The 21,026-nt window shown below is 44.9% G+C and overlaps 1 protein-coding gene across 48 annotated transcripts in view; it reads left to right on the forward strand.

Moving 5' to 3' along the window:
- Window positions 1–21,026, forward strand: part of TCF7L2 (transcription factor 7 like 2) — a 217,948-nt gene that overhangs the window by 176,901 nt on the left and 20,021 nt on the right. For 40 of the 48 annotated variants that reach the window (XM_016919362.4, XM_016919341.4, XM_054659905.2 and 37 more), the window contains 3 exons: window positions 14,435–14,567; window positions 17,184–17,286; window positions 19,249–19,335. In XM_016919362.4, coding sequence (XP_016774851.1) covers window positions 14,435–14,567; window positions 17,184–17,286; window positions 19,249–19,335 — 323 coding nt within the window. Of the gene's footprint in view, window positions 30–14,434; window positions 14,568–17,183; window positions 17,287–19,248; window positions 19,336–21,026 lie in introns of all 48 variants that reach the window. The other 8 variants (XM_063781183.1, XM_016919343.4, XM_016919369.4 and 5 more) reach the window with 2 other exon arrangements.

Raw genomic sequence — 21,026 nt, forward strand, 5'->3', positions numbered from 1 at the left:
AAGGACAGCGCCGCAACCCTCTCTAGATGGTAAGCGCGGCCGGCGGCGGGCGGGCGGGCAGGGGTGCGCGGTGGCCGGCCCGCTACATCCCGCGCGCCTGCCCTGCTGCGTCCACGGCTGTCCAGTCCGCATGCATGCTCTCAGCCTTTGCCATGTTCGCTGTCACTTTGCAGTAACTTTCAGGTTGATGTACCTTGACTGGTAAGCTGCCGGGGTGGATGCAGTAGATTTATTTTTTTTAGCCTCTCTTTAAAACAAAACAAAACAAAACAAAAAAAAACGAAAAAGAGAAATTGACTATACCTCCCCCCACCCCGAATTTCAGCTTGTGACTATAAAAACATGCTTTTTTATTATTATTAACTTGGAAGTGAATACGGAGGGGTTTCGGGTTTGTTTTTTTTTTTCTGTCCACCAAGTTAAAGACACCAATGCTCCACCCTCCTCGCTCCCCTCCTCCCCATCCCCAAATATTTTCGTAAAGAATCAGCATTTTGCTACTTTTCGTCCATCCATTCCTCCAAGACCCATTTCCCCTTCCTCCCTTCTTGAACCTCTTTATTTAAAACAAAACAAAACTTTGCTGATGCTGCAGATGCGGACCGTGGGATGTAAATGAGCAGTTCCTCCCACCTCTTTACTTCATTCCTCCTGCACATGATTGTAATTTCATGCTGAAAGGAAAGGAAGCTTTCGTTTTTGTTTTGTTGTTGTTGTTTTGTTTTGTTTTGGGGAAGTGTTTTTTTGTTGTTGCTGTTTTTTTTTTTTTAAACCCTACAGAACTTTGCAGCACTTGATCACCTTTTAATTTTTTTGTGGGAATGTTCTAAGCGTGGTGTACTTCTGACAAACTGGGGGCACCCTGGGGATGAATTTAGAATAGTGCGATGGGATGGCAAATATCCGGAAAGAGTTTCTGAGGAGCAGTTTTTAGTTTGAAGAAATTCAAGAAATTTCCCTTTACTTTTTAAGGAAGAGGAGGTCTGTCTAGCATGAGTTAGCTTATGTTGCTGCGTCCTTTTTTTTTTTTTTTTCCATTTTTCGGTCTTTTGAGAAAGCTAGAAAATAAATTCTTAGTCAAAGTTGCCCATCCTGTTTGCCGCACTTTATAAGTTATTGTTGCTGAATGATTGGGAGCTGTCCATCAGCGGCAGAGAACTTGCAGTTTACTTAAGAAATTGCGTGTGTGACAAAAGCAGCTGCCAGGAGTGTGGTGGTCCGCGTGAATAGAGGGAGGGAAGGCAATTAGGGGGCTGTGTGGTTGGGGCTTTTTACTTGTCAAAGTGGAGGCTCATTGCTTTTGTTACCACCATGTAAAGGGAATGGCAGGGTTTTGTTTTGGTATTAAGGGCCTTAAAGATTGCTGCCTGACACTTACACAGGAAGGCCAGATAAGTCCAGAAAGAGAGGCCACGGAGCAGTATTTTAAAAAAGAAGAAATGAAGAATTCCCACTTTTTTGTTATTTTTAAGCCTGCCCAGCCCTTGTTTTTGTTGATTTTTTTGGTGGGGAGCGGCGAGGGTGATTAACTTGTCCTGTGTATTAACAGATTGTTTAAAGACCTACATCGTGAAAACAGTCTTGTGGGCTTGGAGATAAACAGATGGGCAATCAGTTCAGTAAATTAAAAACATCTCTACCTTAGGTGTCCTGCCGCCAGAAGAAACCAAATCTTTGCCACTGGTCTTGCTTCAAGCCACACAAGTCCAGGATCCCATGTGGCAGCAGGGGTGTTTTCTTACCTGCATGCAAATCGGAGTTGTGTGTTTGCTTTTGAAGAGGGTGAAATGGCTTAACACTTAGGGTGGGAAAAGACCGGAAAAGCGTTCTGGATGAGTTTTGTCCCCTGCAACTTTTTCTGTCTGTAATCTCTCCGTGAGCAGCCACCCTCCCACACTCCCCTCCTTCATGTAAAAGAGGACGATTTCTGGCCTGTGATGTCTGAGTGTCTCAACTCAAGTTAAGTTAAAACCACACAAATGTACCCGGCCCTGGATCCCATAAGAGCCCCAGGAAAAGTAAGTCGGGTTTGTGGAATTCAGCTCTAGCCTTTGCATCCCTCTGCTGTTTCCCTTCCTTCTCTCTCTCTCTCTCTCTTTCTCTCTCTCTATTCCTGGGGAAAGCTCACAAAACTCAACAGTCAAAAAAGCGAGTTAGCGTTCTGACTATTGGAATACTAGTGAGCCCAGGAAGCTTCGTTTCTTCTGCTTCCAGGGAGGTCAGTTGAAAATCTTTCAGGCACATTCTGTTACTCTGGAAGGAAGAGAGGGTGTATACAGGGCAGGCAAGGCCCTGCAAAGTGTCACTTCCGTGTCACTGTGACAAGAAAATATCCTTTCCTCCTCCCTCCCCTCTCCCATCGCAGCCCTCTCCCTGAGAAATTTGTTTTGAGGGATTTGACAATCTTGCAGATAAAGTGCCTGCCTCCTGCACTCGGTTGATCATTTTCCCTCATGGCTGGCCGTAATTTCTTTGCTACTCTTAGCGGCAGCTCTGTCCCTGCTGCCCAAGGTAACGGGTGAGGGAGGGGACTTTGCTGAGGTGCCCTGAGCTGGCTGGGGAACATGGACCTTCCCCCTTCCTTCACGGATTCTGTAGTGGCAAAGATTAGAAAGTAGAAGGAGTTTTTAAAATTTTTTTAAAAAAATTAAATCTGCAACCAGCTGAACTCTAGATTATTAGTGGACTTTTTTGTTTTTTATTTTTAAGATTTTTTTAGGGATGTGTGTACAGGGGGAAGGATTAACAAGATAATTCTAGGCAATATGAGTGACAACTTTGAGCATTTTGAGCCTACTCGGCCAGGAATCTGGAGCCATTTCGATCTTTTTAGATGCTTTTTTTCAGTTCTTTAAGTGAAAGGTTTAAAGGGAGGGGAAGCTGGGAGGAAAAAGAAAAGTGAGAAAAGCAGAAAGGGAGGAGGAAAAAAAACTGGCCCAGTCCCATCTCAAAGGTACAGAGAAAGTTTTTTTAGAGGTGGAGAGAGGGAAAACCAAGGCTGTTATGTACCCTAGGGACACAATTTTAGTGGGAATGGAAGATTTGAGTGGTAAGGGAGGCGCAGTGGCCTCCGGGGTCTCTCTGTTCCAGCAGTTGGGCGGTTGGCACCTCAATTTGAATTGCTGGGTGAGTAGTGGGGTGTGTGGTGTGTGTATGGGGTGTGTGTATGGGGGGATGTGTGTATGTTCATGTCCATGCTTATGGTATTGACCATTAAACCTATGCTTTTTTCCCCCCCTTAATTTAGATCATGGGAAGGAAAAAACAAAACAAGAATAAATGGTCAACTCAAGCTATGCCCTTTCTTTGAGTCCTTTTCACAGCCGTTTTTTGGGGAGGGGGAGAAAGGGTTAAAAAAAGATGGGGAGGAGAGAAGTCTCACTTTCATCACAGTCCTTACACTTCTATGGTAAGGCAGACCCTGTTCCCAAAGTACGGGTGAGCTGGAATCTGGGAAGGGGTGGTACGGTTTGGAATTTCTTCTAACAAATAATTGTTTTCTTCACCCACCAGGGTGGGCTCCATCAGAAAAGAGAGAAGGAAAAATGACATTGCCTCATAGAGGAGCATACTTTAAAAGCTTGAAAGTTTTGAGTGATAAGGCTTTAACAGTAGCAGGGCTGTGTAAACTGTGTATTTTGGTTTCATATTTAATGCTAACTTTCTGTTGCTCCGTCTTTAGTTGTCAATCTCCAGATTTAGATGCTGGCTTTTTAGGGCTATGGTCTTGCTTGTGGTGTGTTTTGTAAACTTAATATAAAATGTGTTTTGGAAACCCGAGCAAGAGCCTGATGACAGCTCATTGTGCTGTTAATGATTAGGGAGAAGGCCCTTTTGCAATATGAATTTGGGATTTAGGATCCATTATACTCTCTTCAACTGTGTGGTGATATCTTTTTAAAAAATTATTATTATTTTTTTTTATTTTTTTTTTGAGACGGAGTTTCGCTCTTATTACCCAGGCTGGAGTGCAGTGGCGAGATCTCGGCTCACTGCAACCTCCACCTCCCGGGTTCAAGCAATTCCCCTGCCTCAGCTTCCTGAGTAGCTGGTATTACAGGCACCCGCCACCATGCCCAGATAATTTTTGTATTTTTAGTAGAGACGGGGTTTCATCACGTTGGCCAGGCTAGTCTTGAACTCCTGACCTCAGGTGATCCGCCCGTCTCGGTCTCCCAAAGTGCTGGGATTACAGGCGTGAGCCACCGTGCCCGGCCGGAGTGATTATCTTTTGCCACAAGCTGTAAGGGGATTCTCTTGAATTTGGAGGCAATTCCTTAATTACTTTTATTATTTGTGATGTTATTGTATGACCAAACAGAAATAATCTGCAGTGGTCGATAAGCTCTTCTATCCAATTTTGGGGTGAGAAGGAATGAAATATACCATAGACTTATGTTCATATTTTCAACATCATGAATTAAATTCTGTGTGTCAAATTAAAACACAAGATCATAGATAGTTCTGTCGTTGAGCGTAAAATAACGATGGGTATATATCTTGGTTTTCCTTTCTAGCTGTGTGCAACTCTTTGGTTCAATCTAGGATTGTGTAAACTGTCAGGAATGGTGGTGAAGAGAGTGGAGGCTGTGTTGCAAATGTGTATGTTGTGTTACTGCAAATATCACACCCAGTACAGTCTCCCATGTTGAGGTTCTAGACCCTAGTTTACTCAAATTACCTGCGTTACTTAATAGTGGTCCTGTTGGCTTTGATGAGAGTAAACCACTATTCTTGATGTCTTAGGAGAAGGGAGTTCCTTTGAAAACGTAAATTCCCGACTCCAGTGATACAGATACTATGATCTCTGTATTGTCACGACGGGCTGCTGCATCGGCATTTTCTGGAAGCAGCAGAGCCTGAAACCTTGTATTCTTAGGGAAACCTCCCCTTTGTGGTTTGGGGTTGTTGGGGACCTGGCTGAGCTGCGTAATAGAATTCTTTCCTTCTGCAATATTTTGGAATGTGATGAAATCCTGACATGCCCTCCAGATTACGTAGTTCTGCACACATTTGAGGATTTTTGAAAAAATTCAACTTTGCCTGGGTCACTCCCTCCTTACCTTAAACTTGCAACACATCAGCTGGAGATCAGAGGGAGCAGCAATTGTGTTTGCCCTCCTTGTCCCATGGTGACTCTGTGTCATTTTCACGCGTGTTATTTATTCTGGCTGTAGATGCCCATTAAAGGATGCCCATGTTTGGGATACTAACAAGGCAGGATAGAACGGAACAATGCAGTTCTGCCTTTGTGTTCGTCTTCCTTTCTGTCGGTCTTTGCTGAATCACAGGGTTTGAGCATTTGTGTTTGTTGAGCCACATGAGTGGAAACATTTATTCTTCCTCTTGGCTTACCTCCTCTTTTTCTAGGGAGAAAATTTACCTGATCAGTGAAGGAAACAGCTGTTTCTTGAGCTTTTCTCAGACTCCATGGTGTAGGCATGATTTTCAAATGCAGGCTGAGATTCGAAAGTTAGGCACAGGGTATACAAGAAAAACAAAAGACCTTTTTATGCAGCTGTTCCTTGTAAATAAATTAGAAAGTTGGTGTCAGATTTTGTTCACTACTTCTTTCTTTAATTCCCCAGGATGTAATAACCATTATGCTCTTAAAATTTACTCTAAATCAAAATTGGTGATTTCCTTTCCATTATATTTAGGAATCCCTAGATTTGGGGTTGTTGTATTTGGTGGCGAGGGGGTGGTCTGGAAATGATTATTATTTGTTAAAAGTTGTTTTGAATTTGAGCTTTTGGATTTCTTCATTTGGGATAGGTTCGATTTATTTCTGGCTCGATTTTGAAGATCTGCTCTCCTAGAAACAGCTGTACTCTCTTACCCAATTCCCAAACATTCTCTGCGAACTCGGGCACTTAACAAGATTGATTATGTTAACGCTAATCATTTAATACCCAAGTAGTAGAGAAATATTTGGCAGGAGGGTGGAGGTTGCAAATTCCTGGGAAATTACTTAGGGGTGAAGTGGCTGGTTCTTCATCCCTGAGACCTGGCGGAGGATTAGGACAGAGGGCCCCGTTGTGCCTGTCGCACTCCCTCACTGACCTCCAGGTTGAGAATTTTGTGACGCTGCCGGAGGGAGGCAGAGGCAGGCAGGAAGAAAACCCTGGAAACTCGCTGATCAGGGGCGAGCCTGGACCGGGTGGGCTAAGATGTAAGCTTGCAAGTGTTTTAAAGGTTGGCTGGGGGAGGCACAATGGGATGTTTTCTTTTTAATTGCAAAATAAATGAGAATGAGTGGAAATAAATTATGTTTAATGAACTTAACTGGAAGTAATTGTTCAAGAGCCTGTGAATGCACAGCTTTACTGGGTCGGGCCTTGGCTGCGGTTTTCACAAAGCCAAGCAGCTGGTGCACATCTTTATTTTCCAGGTTCGAATGTTCCTTTATTCCTCCATCTCAACACCTTCTTTATTTTCCAGGTACGAATGTTCCTCTATTCCTCCATCTTAACACCTTCTTTATTTTCCAGGTTCGAATGTTCCTTTATTCCTCCATCTCAACACCTTCTTTATTTTCCAGGTACGAATGTTCCTCTATTCCTCCATCTTAACACCTTCTTTATTTTCCAGGTTCGAATGTTCCTCTATTCCTCCATCCCAACACCTCCAGCCCACCCACCACCTCTCACCCCCCAGCCCTTCCATCCTCCTTTTGAGGATTGAGAAAAGGTCTTTAAGAAGAGCTGAGCTTGGTCCTCTAGACCCTTCATGTTTGGCAGTCTGTTTGGTGTGTTACCAGCTGGGTGGTTATAGTATAGAAAGGGCCACCCCAAGAAAGGCCAAGGACTTGAAGTGATCAAGTTAGTTCTAGGTATTTGCATGTGTGTGAGAGAATTTGGATGAAAACTGACTGCACGTTTCTCCTCTCCCTGCTTGCTCTGTTCAGTCATTTCCCAGCAAGAAGAATTTTAATGCCTGTGTGAATCCATGAGAAACTATGAGTCGGCAAAATTTCACAGACGGCAGGGAGAATCATCTCTCTTCCTCTTCTTGCTGTCTAAATGGATTTGATTCCAGAGAGGGAGAGAGAGAGAAATAAAAGCCAGCTATTGATAATTTACAATACAAATAAGCAGCACCCTTCCTGGGAGGCTCTCAGGGATTGGAGACGCTCTAACTCTGCAGCCTGCGGGGGTAGGTTCTGCAGCAGCCCGGCCAGAGGATGCAGGCTGTGTACTGCGGCTGGCAGGGTGGGCTTTGCTTTTCTGCATCTCACAGGCAGATCTCTTTTCTCTTACCACCTTGTTTCTCCAAGTAAAACTCGAACCCTGTGAAACCTTCTGTCTTTTATTTATTATTTCCAACAGGCAGTGCTGTAGCTATCAATAGAATTCTTGTCCAGGGAAACAATCCACCATTAGCTGGGAGCAAGGCCTTAGACAGAAAGGAGCAACATTCAACTAAGAAAGACCCTGGCCACGGCGCTGGATGGGTCCTGGCTAGCTGCGAGGGGAGAGGGGCACGGGCCAGGGTAAAATGCTCTGAGGAAGCCCACCCATTTGGGGCCACGGGAGGAAGTCATGACTGCTGTTTTTATTCTGTGTATATATAAGAGGTTTGCAGGATGCAAAAGCAAGTGTTGGCCTGCTGGGTTGGGATGGGACTGTCCATGCAGGCCTAGGCCTAGGTTGCACTGGCTGTGTCTCCTGTGGCCATCCCACCAGCAGAAATAGTTGCTAACTGCTGGGGTCATAGGCTGTTGGGGACAGGAGGGTTACCTTAACTGACTGTTCACCACCCTCACAGGCTGGAAAAACAGGACTAGTTGAGTTGCCAAAGGGTAGTTGATGGGTAAGAAACAGCCCTTCCTTCATTGTGTTCCCAACCTGTCCTCTTCCCCAACTTACCACATCTTCAGTGATGTGAAACTTTTATTAACGTTTTAGCGGTTGCCATTGGTCTTGCTGCAGCCATAGTAAACGGCATCTGGAAAAATGCATAGAGATGGACTATAAACCAATTTTTAAATGTAAACCCGGAGTGAATGGTGTCCCTTCCTGATGCTGATTTCAGCCCCTGGGAGGGCTGGTAAGTGAAGACCCCCAAAGACCTTCCATGCCCACCCTGAGGAGGGGAAAAGGCTGACAAATGCTCCTCTGTTGCTTTAGTTTTATTGTGCGGAGCTCCTAAAGGCACTTTCTGGCCCCATTTTGCTTCTGCAGAAAGAGGCAGCAATAGGGGCGTATTGAAGAGGAGGGCCAAGGGAGACACCAGGGCCAGCAATGGCTCTATTTGTTTTCAGTGTCTGTTGATTAATAGGTTGCGGAGGTGAATGGCAAGCTTTCATTCCCTCTAGGTTGCCCACAGTTATAGAGCCTTGTGGGGTCGGGGTGAGAGGGGGACTAAGCAGAGGGATCTTAGAAGTGCCTTAATCAGTCTTTCACTTGCCAAGTTCCAAATGAGGAACAGCGTCTGGATGGGTGTGTGGGCGCTTGGCGATGAGGGTGGCATGGCCAAGTTGCAGAGCGCTATGCTTAAGGGTTCTTGAAAGGTCAAAGGTCAGCCACAGGGGCGCCTCCCCCTCCCCATTCCCCCCCACTGTAGTCGATGAATACGATGAATACTTTGGGTGGAAGGGCTTTGTGTGCCTGAAGGGCTGTTAAAGGACCTTTTCTTTATGATTTAACTATTCAATGCTCAAAACCCATGGAGCCTAAGGAACCAGACAGAGGAAAGCTTGGCTTTGCCAAAGAGCGTTTTCTCCAGGTAGAAAGCATAAAGCCCTGAATGATTTAAAGTCAGATGAGGATTTTGGTTCCTTTTAAATAGATATTGTTTACTTCATTTAGTGGTTCGGCTTTTTAGTGGACTTTTTCTTTAGTTTCTTGTCAGCCCAGAACTGACCACATAAAGTGTTTTTATCATCTGAATCCTGCTGGGCCGAGATACTGCATGTTTGTATTTGAGAAGCAGAAACATCCTATTAAATGTCTTTACCCCTTCCATCCCCAGTCTTCCCATAATCAGCCAAATGTGTAAAAATCCCTGCTAAAAATATTCAATGCCCTGTGGCATTGTGGCTAAGGCAGGGAACACTGAGCTCCACCTAATTTGGGGTTTAGGGGCAATATTTGCTGAAAATGGTCTAGGATGCAGTGATTGGTAGGTGGGAGTTTGAGGACAGATCCCACCGAGAGTCCTGAAGCAGCTGTATCCAATAGGAAGGTTGGCCCAGGCTGATCTCATTGGGTGCGTCTCCCTAGATGAACACAGCAATTAACCCCATCCCAGTAATGCCAGTTTCTGCAGACTGGGAGAGTGTAGAAGTGGGGTGGTGGAGGCAGGCAGGTGAGGCTGCAAAGCTTAGAAACACCACTCTCTCAAGGCATGTAACCTGGAAAAAAAATGTCTTTACCTACTGCGTGGAACTGATAACAAATGCCGACTACTTCATAGGCTCATTGTGAGGATTTCCTAGAATAAAGCATGTGATGCACTCAGCACAGAGGCACACAGACACAGAGCCCAAGGCACCATTAAACGGCGGCCACCCTGAGCTGTGCTGGTGTGGATGGTAGTGCTTCAGGGGTAGCAGCTGGTCAGTCCCCATCCTACCTTCATTTCGTCTAGGAAAGGTGTTCTAAGCTGATGGTGGTGGTGTGACTTCGGCAGCTGTGGTATAACCGTCTCGAAATTATGTGAGTTATTCATATATGAGTGTTTGCTGTTTTTGTGGCTCGGAGAATCCGTTGTCATCATGTTTTCAGAGTTCAGTACAGCAACGCAGGCTCTTCACACAGCTCTCCTTGACCATCACTACCATGACCTTGAACATTGGTTCACTGTCACCGGCTGTAATGATTTTGTATCCCCGTGTGGTTTTGAAGATGTATTTAGGTGAAATAGTTCCCGAAAAGGAACCTGGCCTTACGTTGAGCTGTTTCCCTTGCACATTGGGCTCTGTTTATAAAGAGATAAAAGGGGGAGGGAATAAGTACTGCAGGCTAATGAGCCCACCAGCATCCAACTACCCCATGGATAGTTGCTGCTAATTTAGTTGCCATGAGTACATTTCTGGAAGGTTGTCTATGTTGCAACCAAGTTACTTTTCATATCTAAATTTTCTTAGGGTGGTGCAGTTTTGAACACAATTCTTAAAGACCTCGTTAGAGAAGTGGGAGGTGTTCAAAGAGAAGGAGAACCATCCAAGGGGCATCTTTCTGTTTGGATTCTTTTGTGTTTCATTTATGACAGCTCTTGCTTAAAGGCCCTTGCCCTGATCTGGAAGGGACCATGATCACCTCCACCTGCCTTTTTTTTTTTCTTTAACTTTCAGCTCCTCTATGGCAATCTCATTTATTGGCATAGTAAAGTGATGACTTTTCTCACAAGAGATATTAAAATATATGGATTAATTAAATACCGCATTTTGAAGAAGGGTATGTGCCTGAGGAGAGTGCCACTAATCATCTAGAATGATCTTGCCCCATAAACAAACATCCTTACCTTTGAAATCAGGAGTGGAATCATGGCTGTGTATCCCCCTTGCTCCGTGAATTAAATCAGAAGAGGCTAGAGGGATAGTGAACTGTGTCATCATTAGTATTCATCAGATTGCATTTTCAAAGCATCTTTGTATTGCACGTTTAGCTTGTGCCTGTCACTGTGCTAAATACTTTACGTGCAAGTTCTCATTCAGTTTTCACAACTCTGCGAGGTAGACACGATTCTCATCCAGAGTTGGCAGAGACAGAAGTCTTGAGGGAGGTCGAACAGCCAACCTGGTGAGGAAGAATTAAAACTCGGGTCTTCCTTGAATTCAGTTCTTGAATCACTGTGTGCAATGCCAGTTGCCCCTAAAACCCTTTTAAAGGCACAGTTGTAATTGAGATAGTGTCTGCAAGGGTATTGAACTGGATGGTCCAGAAGGACCACTAAGCTCTGTTCTGTGATTCTAAGGAGACTACATTTAAAGAGCGCCGACGTTTACTTGAAGTTAATCTGTGATTGGCTTTGTCTTTCCCTTTGAATGCTTGCAGTTGCAATTTGGTGGTTCTTCTGCAGTTTAGGAGAATGTGCTCTGCATTCCGCAGACTGGGCACTTGGGAGGACATAAAGTTCTAGAAGACATAGTCCTTGTCCCTAAGGGACTTAGGTATAGTGGGACCAAGAAGGGTGCACACACCCCCCCAGCAATGGGCATCGTGTGATGTAGGAAGAAAGGGTTCTGGGGTCTGAGGCCAGAGAGGCATAGGCATTTGTAAGAAGAAAATCCTTCCATCATAGAGGATTCCAGGTAGAGGCAGGTTGTCTGGAGTGGCAATTAGTCACTGGTTTTGGCAGGTATGACCACAGAGTTCTCCTCTCTTGCAAGGGAACCCATGAGCTTGGACAGAGAGGAAGTTCTATTCTTTCACAGGGACCTGCCTGGCATGCAGTTGAGGTCAGAGGGAGTAAGGCTAGTCCTAGTACAGGTCCCATTTTTTCCCCCTAAAGCCAGGCAGTACCTAAAACTTCCAGTTCCCTGCCACCCCCTCCACCCCACCCCCACCCCCATGATATAGTTTTGACTGAACAGGAAAAAACTAGTTGGCTAGGCTCAGGTGTGCAAAATAATACCGAGAGAGGTGTTAGTAGCCAGAACACAGGGCTCCACCTTTTGTTGGAATCGCCTTCATATGTATATCTAAGAAGATGGAGACTTAATTTTTAAATCTCACACTCAGTTAACTCCATTATTGCCCAAACGCTATCTTCCTCTTTTGTTGTAAAGTAGAGAAAGAGGGTTTTCCCCACATCTCCCCTTAGTCCTGCTTAGGAGATGGCTGTGGGATTTGTGCTTCTTTACTGTAGACAGATCATGTCATCTGGACAGCTTCTTCCTAACAATAAAAATAATATTAATAATAAACCACTGTAATAGATAATAAATAACAAACTTATCATGTGCTAGGTTCTGTGCTAAGCCTTTTCCTGGGTTCCTTAAGAACTAGGATTTGATTCATGATCAGAACCCATGGCTCTTTTCCTCTGTGCTTGCCTGTGTGCGTGTGGTCCTCATGGAGGAACACAAGAACCACCCACAACACCCAGCAAGCAGGCCCAAGATGCTTGGGTCCTGAGCCCAGACCCACTGTGAATGAATTAGGGCCTACTGAGAGATTGCCTAGGATTGGGGAATCTGAATGAGTGAAAAGCATCCTGGGAGATGCTGACTGCTGCTGGTTCTGATGCCCACCACTAGCCCTTTCTCCTCCCATGTGCTGCTTCTCCTGGCTGATGGTGGTCCTGCTCCCGTGGCACTTGATCAGTCCTTCCACCCCTTAGTAATCATCTTCCCTTCTCTGGGCTATGGGTGGTTCTCCCCACTGGCCCTGGTGTTTTTCCACACTCACTTTAAACTGTCTGGAGCTGGTCTGCTTTCTTTCATGTCAGCGGGGATGTATCTTTCCAACCAAAGAGAAAACTTCTGGAAGGCAGCAACAGTCATTTGCCTTGCCTCCTAACGGTCTCCACTTTGTCCGTGTCTGTCTCTTTCCCTCCCTTCCTCTCCTTTTCCCTTTTCCTTCTCCACCTCAGCACACAGTGGGAGCTTCCTTGTTCCTTATTTCTCAAGTTGTCCTGAGCAAATCTTCCTCTTAAGGAATCCTTAGTGCCTGTCCTTGAGGTGCCAGCACTGGCTGTGGGCAGCAGCCCTTCACCCTGGCCATGGCCTGCCCAGCCCTTCATGGCTGCCCCGCCCTTCATGGCTGCCCCTTTTATGGAAATGTTGCTGATTTCCAAAGCTCCATCTGCTTTGGTGGCTTTTAACTTACTTGCTTTGATGCAAAATTGGTAGCACATAACACAAAGCTCCTGTAAGCAACCTGCTAGCCCCTTTCTCAAAGAGTCCAGTTATACATAGGAATTGGTAAACCAGGCTGTTGGAAACGTTGATTTCTTTTTCTGTAGTTTTTTTCTGGGGCATCTAGAGAGAAGGCCTTATTTTTCTTTCCACACATAACCACAAAAAAGTTAAAAGCACTTTTTAAAAGACGCTTTCCCCTCAATTACCTGTGGTAAGAAATGCTGTTCTTATATTACATTCCTTCCTCACCCATTTAAAAAAAAAAAAAAAAAGGACAAGAAGAGAAATAGTAAAGAGAACTAACTGCTTAGTGATCCCTGAGCTCAACAGGCGCTAGTGGGCAGCACTAGAACCTTCCTTCTTTTCTTTTAATGCAATTCCTTTTCCTTGATGTTAATGCAAGTTGTGCCTTCCTAAAAGTAATAAAAGGAAATGAAGACACGTTCTGAAATGAAACTTGACTCTAATCCATTCATCATCTAATACTTGCCTCTTTATCTTCGCTGGTACCTAATCTGGTTAAATGTCCCTGTTGTAGGATTTTAGTGAAAATCCTCTATGGGGAATAGGGTTTTTTGCAATTGGATTACTCTCAGTAAATGGCCCAGTAGTTCGCTTGTTTCAGCTTAATTTTTTCTTTGTGATCTTGCTGGGCTAAGTTATAGCACAGAGTAGTGGAGTGGGGAGGGGTGGACTGAGCGGGAGGTGGGGGAAAGAGGAGGAGAATAATTTGGGAAAGCCTGGGCATGGCAACTAGAAACATTTAAAAAATGCTTTTCTTCCCCCCACCCAGCCCTCTGCTTCTCTCCACTGACCCACCCTTCCCAAACACAAAAATGCCTGTACTTTGTTTTTTAGAACTGCCCATTTCTAAAATGCATACCTTTTATTAGCCCAATTCATCATCATCCAGTTAATGTATTAGCGTTCCCGGATGACTTTCTAATGAAATTCCTAATGAATCAGGGCTGCTGTAATCTGCATAAAATATGCAGGTGCTTGCCAGGCAGTTTAGAGCTTTCTGGTAAAGTTCACACTCCCACCCAAACCATGAGTGGGGTTTTGCATCCATGCTGTCTGTGAAGGATTGTAGCATGCCCGCTGTTTCTAAGGGCAGGGAGGGGATAGGAGCTGTCGGGGGGGTGGCTAAGGAGGCTGGCTGGGTGGGATTTGGGCCCTGCCGGTTTCTTGTAAGTGGTGGTTTTCCTAGATGGTCCCCTGTGCAGCCTGCCTGCCTCCTGGAGGTGGGGCCTTGGGGTAGGAGGTCCCCACAACATGCGGAAACGCAGTAGGCATGGGAGATTGAAGTCCCCACTTCTGACTCACCTGCCAATGGGAAAAGTGCAGACTCTTGGGCTCCATAATGGGGTAGGGATTGAGAAGGTATTTTAAAAGCCAGGCTTAGTGGGGAAATAAAAACTAAAGCAGACCCACCCAGAGAGCTGTCTTACAACTATCTATTATTTTCACATGGACTGGGGGGAGTATGGGATGGGCAGAGTTGAGTGCATCTTAGAAAATCCAGGTGAGAGGCTGTGGCCAAGGGAACCCACGGGCCCGGTGCTCTGAAGTCCTGGGCTGCTGGAACCGGCTTGACGGTGTCTTTCTCTGTTCTCCTCCCCACAGTCGAACAAAGTGCCAGTGGTGCAGCACCCTCACCATGTCCACCCCCTCACGCCTCTTATCACGTACAGCAATGAACACTTCACGCCAGGAAACCCACCTCCACACTTACCAGCCGACGTAGACCCCAAAACAGGTAGGCTGTGGGCTACGGAGCCAAGGTAGAGCGCTGGTCCTGGGGTTCTGGGGGAACCTTTGAGGCCTCCACAGGAACCCCAGGGGTGGAGCAGTAGGGGACTTGGGGGGAACGGTGGTGGGGGGGGGCCCCTGTTGCTTTTCTGGGTGTTGAAAAGGAAGCTCTTTGGGGTGGTTGAGGCCTGGTGTGGCAATGGTTTTCCACTCCCTTTGGAGAAGTTCATTTGCAGTGTTAAAGATCTCTTTATGGCTTCCAGTACCCCTGAAGGGGCTGTCTTGGGAACCTGGCTATGAGTCCTCAATATGTTTCAGGAGTGGCTTTTAACTCTAAGAGCCTCAGGCAGACATGGATGCAGGAATCATATTGAAGGCATTTCTTGGGTTCCTCCTCAGCTTCCTGGGAAGATGAGACAGCATGGCTTTCCAAGCCTCGGCTCCCTCACTGGCTAAGAGGCTCCAGTCACTACTTGACAATGACTTGTTGGTACAGCCTCAAAAAGCCACATCACTGGATTCTGCATTTTCTTTGCTAATTTATTTAGGTTCTTTTTCCCCTACAAAATTCTAGGTATTGTTGAACCCATTTTACCGATATGAATACTGAAGTCCAGGCAGGTTGCTTCGTTTCTTCGTTTCTTCGTAGAACAACCAATGGGTGTCTGAGAAAAGTTGCCATGCTTTTCAACGTCTTTTTGTTGTTGTTGTTGTTGTTGTTTTTAAACAGAGTCTTGCTCTGTCATCCAGGCTGGAGTGCCGTGGCACAATTTTGGCTCCCTGCAACCTCTGCCTCCCAGTTTTAAACAATTCTCCTGCCTGAGCCTCCCAAGTAGCTGGGACTACAGGCATGTGCCACCATACCCGGCTAATTTTTGTATTTTTAGGAGAGACAGGTTTTCACCATGCTGGCCAGGCTGGTCTCGAACTCCTGACCACCTCGGCCTCCCAAAGTGCTGGGATTACAGGCATGAGCCACCACACCCAGCCCAGCATCCCCTTTTTATCCCAGTTGTTCATTGACTGCTTTTTTCCCAAAGGGGAGAGGGAGGGAAGGTGGGGTTACTTGTAGCTCTCCTCCAACAAGATCTAAATCAGGCAGGCAGCCCCAGCAGCCTGGTGGGGTGGTCTTGGGAGAACAGGTAAGGTTAGTGTGTGTCTTTCAGGCTACCCAGTGTGTTGGTAGGATCTCCCCTTCCCAGCTCAGTAATTGGAAGGATGGGTTTAAACTGGTGATTGCACATCACTTTGTTAGAGGGGATTGGTAGTGTTGGGGTAGGTAGGCTGCCTGGTTAGGCGGCCTTCACTGCCCCTGAACGAAGCCACACATGAGCTGGGTTTTACTGGTCTCTGAGCCCCTTTGTGCTGGTGCAGGACTGAGCCTGGCGCTTGGATGCCTGGTGGCCTCCTCCAGCCGGCCCCAGGCTCCACCAGTGATTGGCAGCGTCAACGTCTCATTTAAATAATGGTAGTACAGGGAATAGCTTTTAAATGGTTATCGTAAAACATATGATTAACGTCTGTGGACTGTTTACTTTTCCTCTGCGAACATTCTTTCAAGTGTGCAAATGGCTCGATGTAGGGTCCAAGCCCAGCTAATCTGTTTGGTTTTTGTAATAGAGAGAAAGCAATGTCTGCATGAAAATGTCACCTAGGGAGACTTAATTTACAGATTAAAAGCTTCCTGAATGAATTTTTTAAAAAATGAAGTCGTTTTCATCCACGAACATGCAGCCCGTTCCCTCCATTACTCTGTTTTAATTCTGTGGTATTGTGCCTTTTGCCTCCCACTTCAACGGCATACATCAGTTCCTCTCTGTCAGAGTGGACTACAGGATGTGCTCCTGTGGAACTGGCAGGTGTGCGGTGGCACGTACTTGCAGAATCCACTCACGTGTGCCTTGTGAAGCTCTTAGCCCCTGCGACGCACGAGGTGCCCATTCAGCAGGTGGGCTTAATCCCCACAGACGACTCTGTCCTCTAGCGGATGAAGTTCCAGAATGGAGTACACAAGCCTCCAACACCTCCTTGTCTGTTCAGCTCTGACTCTGCCTTAGATAAGATGCCAGATGGCATTTGATCAGTTTCTCCAGCTCATCCAAATAGAGACAGAGACATTTTAGAGGAGTCACCGTTTTTGAAAAAAGGCAAGGGTAGTAACTTTTCAAATGCCACAGCTCAAAAAGTGTGTTAGAAATCAGAGGAGTAGCTCTTGTGCAGGTAAGGCATGAAACTCCGCAGGGCGAAGGGCCAGAGTTGTAAGAGCAACAGGGATTACCATTGCTTCATTCTCCACCAGGTGCCGAGCCTTTTTGATGTTGTTTCTTTTAAACTTGAAACAATCACACCAGTCACATGAGGCACAAATACGCAAGATGGCATATCCTGAGTCTACCCAGTATACCAGTCCATTTAGAAGGAGATAAACTAATTTTTCAAACTGAGGCTGAGGGAAAATGAGATGAAACCTACCAACAACTCAGGATTTATAATCATGAATGAACCTTGTGCTAGGATTCCAGAAGAGATGCGTCTCTTCCTCCTTTCCCTGTTCCCATCCCCTAATGGATTGCTCTTTCCTTCTCTCCCTCCTTTGTACCTAAAATGCTGCTTCTTCCCTCAGGAATCCCACGGCCTCCGCACCCTCCAGATATATCCCCGTATTACCCACTATCGCCTGGCACCGTAGGACAAATCCCCCATCCGCTAGGATGGTTAGTACCACAGTAAGGAGTTCCATTTTTTAATTTCCTTTTTGTTTCTTACATGGGCATGTTTATTATTTATTCTGTGTGTGTATGTGTGTGTGTGTATGTGTGTGTGTTAGAAGCCAGGGTTGGGGAGGGGGCTGCGGGAGGGCACAGAAAAGGTGTTGCTGAGGTGTCCTGTGGGAATACAGGCAAATCCATAGCCATTCAGGTGGCTTATGTTACTGGCACTTAGCATTCCGAGACCATGGTCCCCAGAGGCTCTGTGGACAGAGGTGCCCTGCAGTTCCTTTGGGAATTGCAGAAAACTACTGGAACTTCCACCCAATGAAGCTGATCATGACCCTTCTGCTGTTGGCTGCCCAAACTGCAGTCATGTCATTGAGTTGAGGCTGTCAAGTCCTCCATTTTAGGTGTTACATATTTTGGGGCACAGAAGCAGGAACAAGAACGGCCTTGTTTTGAAATCCAGGGTTGGGATTAGGGCATGTTCTTGTACGATTCCAGGACCCCCCACCTCATCCTGAACATTACTCCCAAAGTTGACAACAACAGTGGAAAGTTTTGTCTGTTGAGAAGCTCCATGGGACTGAATCAGCATCTCTCTGAGAGTCTTTGCACGTTGAATGTTTTACCTAACTGTGAACGGTGGGAATGGGGTATTTGGAACCGTCACTGCAGCATGTGGGGCCTTCGTAAGCATCAATCCTAGTTCCTGGCAGTGCCCAGATTATTTGACTATCTTTTGCAACTTAAAAAAACCGTGTTTTAAATTCAGAGTAGAAAGGCCTTTGATGCATTAGCATACTGTGGCGGGTTGTGTGTATGTGTATTTTTGCATGAGCATGTGTGTAATATGTGTTTCGTGATTGTTTCTGTGGATATATTTCTCCTTACCAGTGATCTGTACTCTGAACAACACAGGACAATACATTGAATGCTAAAAGGAATAAATCCTGGTAAAACTCAGGTCTGAGTCTTAGGGAAGATGACCTTTCAAAGCCTTAAGGAAGATAAAATTTTGGAGTGGCTTACCCCACAATTCTACCCGTATTTCTCTAGTTAGATAGATTCTATGCTGTTTTTTTTTTTTTTTTAAATAAAAAACAGATTGCATTATGTAGTAGCTGTACCAAATACCAACCCTGGGTATAGTTTCTGTTTCTTTGTCTCTTCTTATTTTTATTGGGACGGTAGACATGAACATGAGCTTGTGACCCATTTCTTCTAAATAGATGGGGCCAACCCTCGAATAGTTCTCAGTGATCATTTGCCCCATTCGGCTGATGGGGAGATATTTGAAGGCTAGATAAAAAGGAATAGCCAACTCAGACAACCCTCTGTCAGAAAAAGTTGTGTGTCTTTCATGAGGATGCTATTTTGCATGTTGCTGTATTTTTTAATTATTGTAATGAGGTGTGATTGTCTATTGGTTACCCACAATTCTTCTTGGGGACTCTCCCCCCGGTAACTCTTGTCAACACTTGTTAATTTGACAAAAGGCTACAAATTAAGCTCTGTTAATTTAATGTTTTCTCACCGAGATCTAAATACCGAAAGAGGCCCAAAGCGCAACTGAAGTCCTTTGATTCACTGTACTTTATTTTGGTATAAATTTACATTCATTATTGTTTTCCTTTGGATGTGTAGCCCTCAATTAGTGTGATGGCTCCATTAAAGCAAGCGAGACTTCGCCTTTAATTATTACAACAAAACACCTAGTTTCAGCTTGGGGAGAGGGTCTCTATTGACATAAGCAGAGGTTATAAAATTTAATTAGCCATTCCTATCAGATTTATGGCATTCAAATTGTTCTGTGTTTCTTCCCTTTGATCCTTCCTGTACAATCCCCAAGATTTTTGTTCTGATCAAATGAGAATAAAGCTTACTGTGCAGAGAGAACTTTTCCCTTTTCTTCTTTTTCTTGTCCCCACCCCCAGCCTTGTTTCAAGTCTCTTACTTTGTACCCCTTCTTTGTAGGCAAGGTCAACCAGTGTACCCAATCACAACAGGAGGATTCAGACACCCCTACCCCACAGCTCTGACCGTCAATGCTTCCATGTCCAGGTGAGTTCCAAAAACCGGGGCCTTCATCCAAGGCCATGTGTGACTTCTCAGGAAGTTCTCTAGATGGCCACCAAGCCACCCAGGGACCACAGCTACATGTAGTTCTATTAGTGTAAAGCCAATGTGGCATTAGGCTGTACTCCCAGAAAATCCTGAAAAATTGCCCTGAAATTCCAAGGTAAGTGATGTCTTTCTGGGTAAAATTTTTGAGTCACTCAGTTGAACAATGTATTTTAATGAATTAAGAAGGCAAGGGAGAAACAGGACAGAAGCTTTTAAAAATGCCATTTCTCTGTTGTCCTGTCCTCAGCAAGAAAGGTAGCGGTGAAGGCAGTTTTATTATTATACCAAGAAGAGTTCGAAAAAAGATTACTGGTGTTCTCAAAGCTCAGACTCTGATTGCAAGTCAACAAGAAAGCATCCGCCTCCTCCCCTCGAAGGTAGCACTGTCCAATAGAAATATAGTGTGAGCCACAGAGGGAATTTTAAATTTCGTAGTAGCCGTGTTTTTAAAAAAGGTTTGTTTTTTTTTTTAAAAAAAGATAAAGTTATTTTTAATGACATGTTTTTATTCAATGCAATATAGCCAAAATATTATCATTTTAACATGCTATTCCTGGACAACAACTATTAATAAGATGTTATGTTCTTTTTTGTGCTGAGCTTTGGTACAAAATCTGATGTGTATCTTATACGCACAGCACTTCTCAGTTTAGACTGGCCACATTTCAAATATTCAATAGCCACACATGGCTGGTGCATATCATAGTGGTCTGTGCAGCTCTAGGTCTTTGAAAGTTAAAAAAAAAATCATGTGTGTGTGTGCTGTACATTCATATATATTTATATTTCAGCATAGAAACATATTTACAAGATACATTCCTATCCCCATGTTCTTCTTTTCCTCCCTCTGATTAATTCTGGCTAATTTTTCAGTGACTGCTAGTTTATTTACAAACTGGTTGGCAGCAGTATGTTTTAGTCGCTAATTGTTTCTAATGATAGTTTTATTTTCTGTTCATCTGATTTTCAGTCAAGTTAATTAAATCGGTGGAGGTTTAGACTTTGCTGATGGTCTGAAATCACCAACCCATTCTGATGATGGCACATAATGAAATTAGCATGCGTTACATGGCAGGGGTGCTGTCCCCAGCTTCTTTCCCCAATCCCTGTGGCCAACATGGGAAGCCAAGACCAGAGAAGGTCCTGGAAAGACAGGTCAAGATGCTGCTTCTCCTACTTACAAAACAGTAACTTTAGCAGTGATAGAGAGTTACATTCATTAAGAAAAACAAACCGTGGCATATCTAGCATCAGTAACTATGCCGTGGATATCATAGTTGAAGAGATCCATTTTCTACCTGCAATATATCATCAAAATTTCAAAATCCACGCCAGTATTAGTTAGGTAGGAAAACGCTCGTGTGTTCTCTGGCCTAGAGAGAAGAGGAGGCGTAACACTTATTAAATAGTGTCATCACAGCCTCGCAAAGCATGGGAATGAGGAGGGGGTCTCCCAGGTGGAGAGCACCCAGGGACCACGGCTACATGTCGTTCTATTAGTGTAGCAGCTTATAGTCCACAGCTCTTCTTCCCACCTTCCCAGCATTTGTATATTACACCTGGTTATTTTTCATGTTTGTTTATTTGGTGCATTCTGGAGGTTAACAGTGGTAAAGTAATTGTAGGAT

The sequence above is a fragment of the Pan troglodytes genome, chromosome 8 (assembly GCF_028858775.2).
Source record: "Pan troglodytes isolate AG18354 chromosome 8, NHGRI_mPanTro3-v2.0_pri, whole genome shotgun sequence".
Taxonomy (NCBI): domain Eukaryota; kingdom Metazoa; phylum Chordata; class Mammalia; order Primates; family Hominidae; genus Pan; species Pan troglodytes.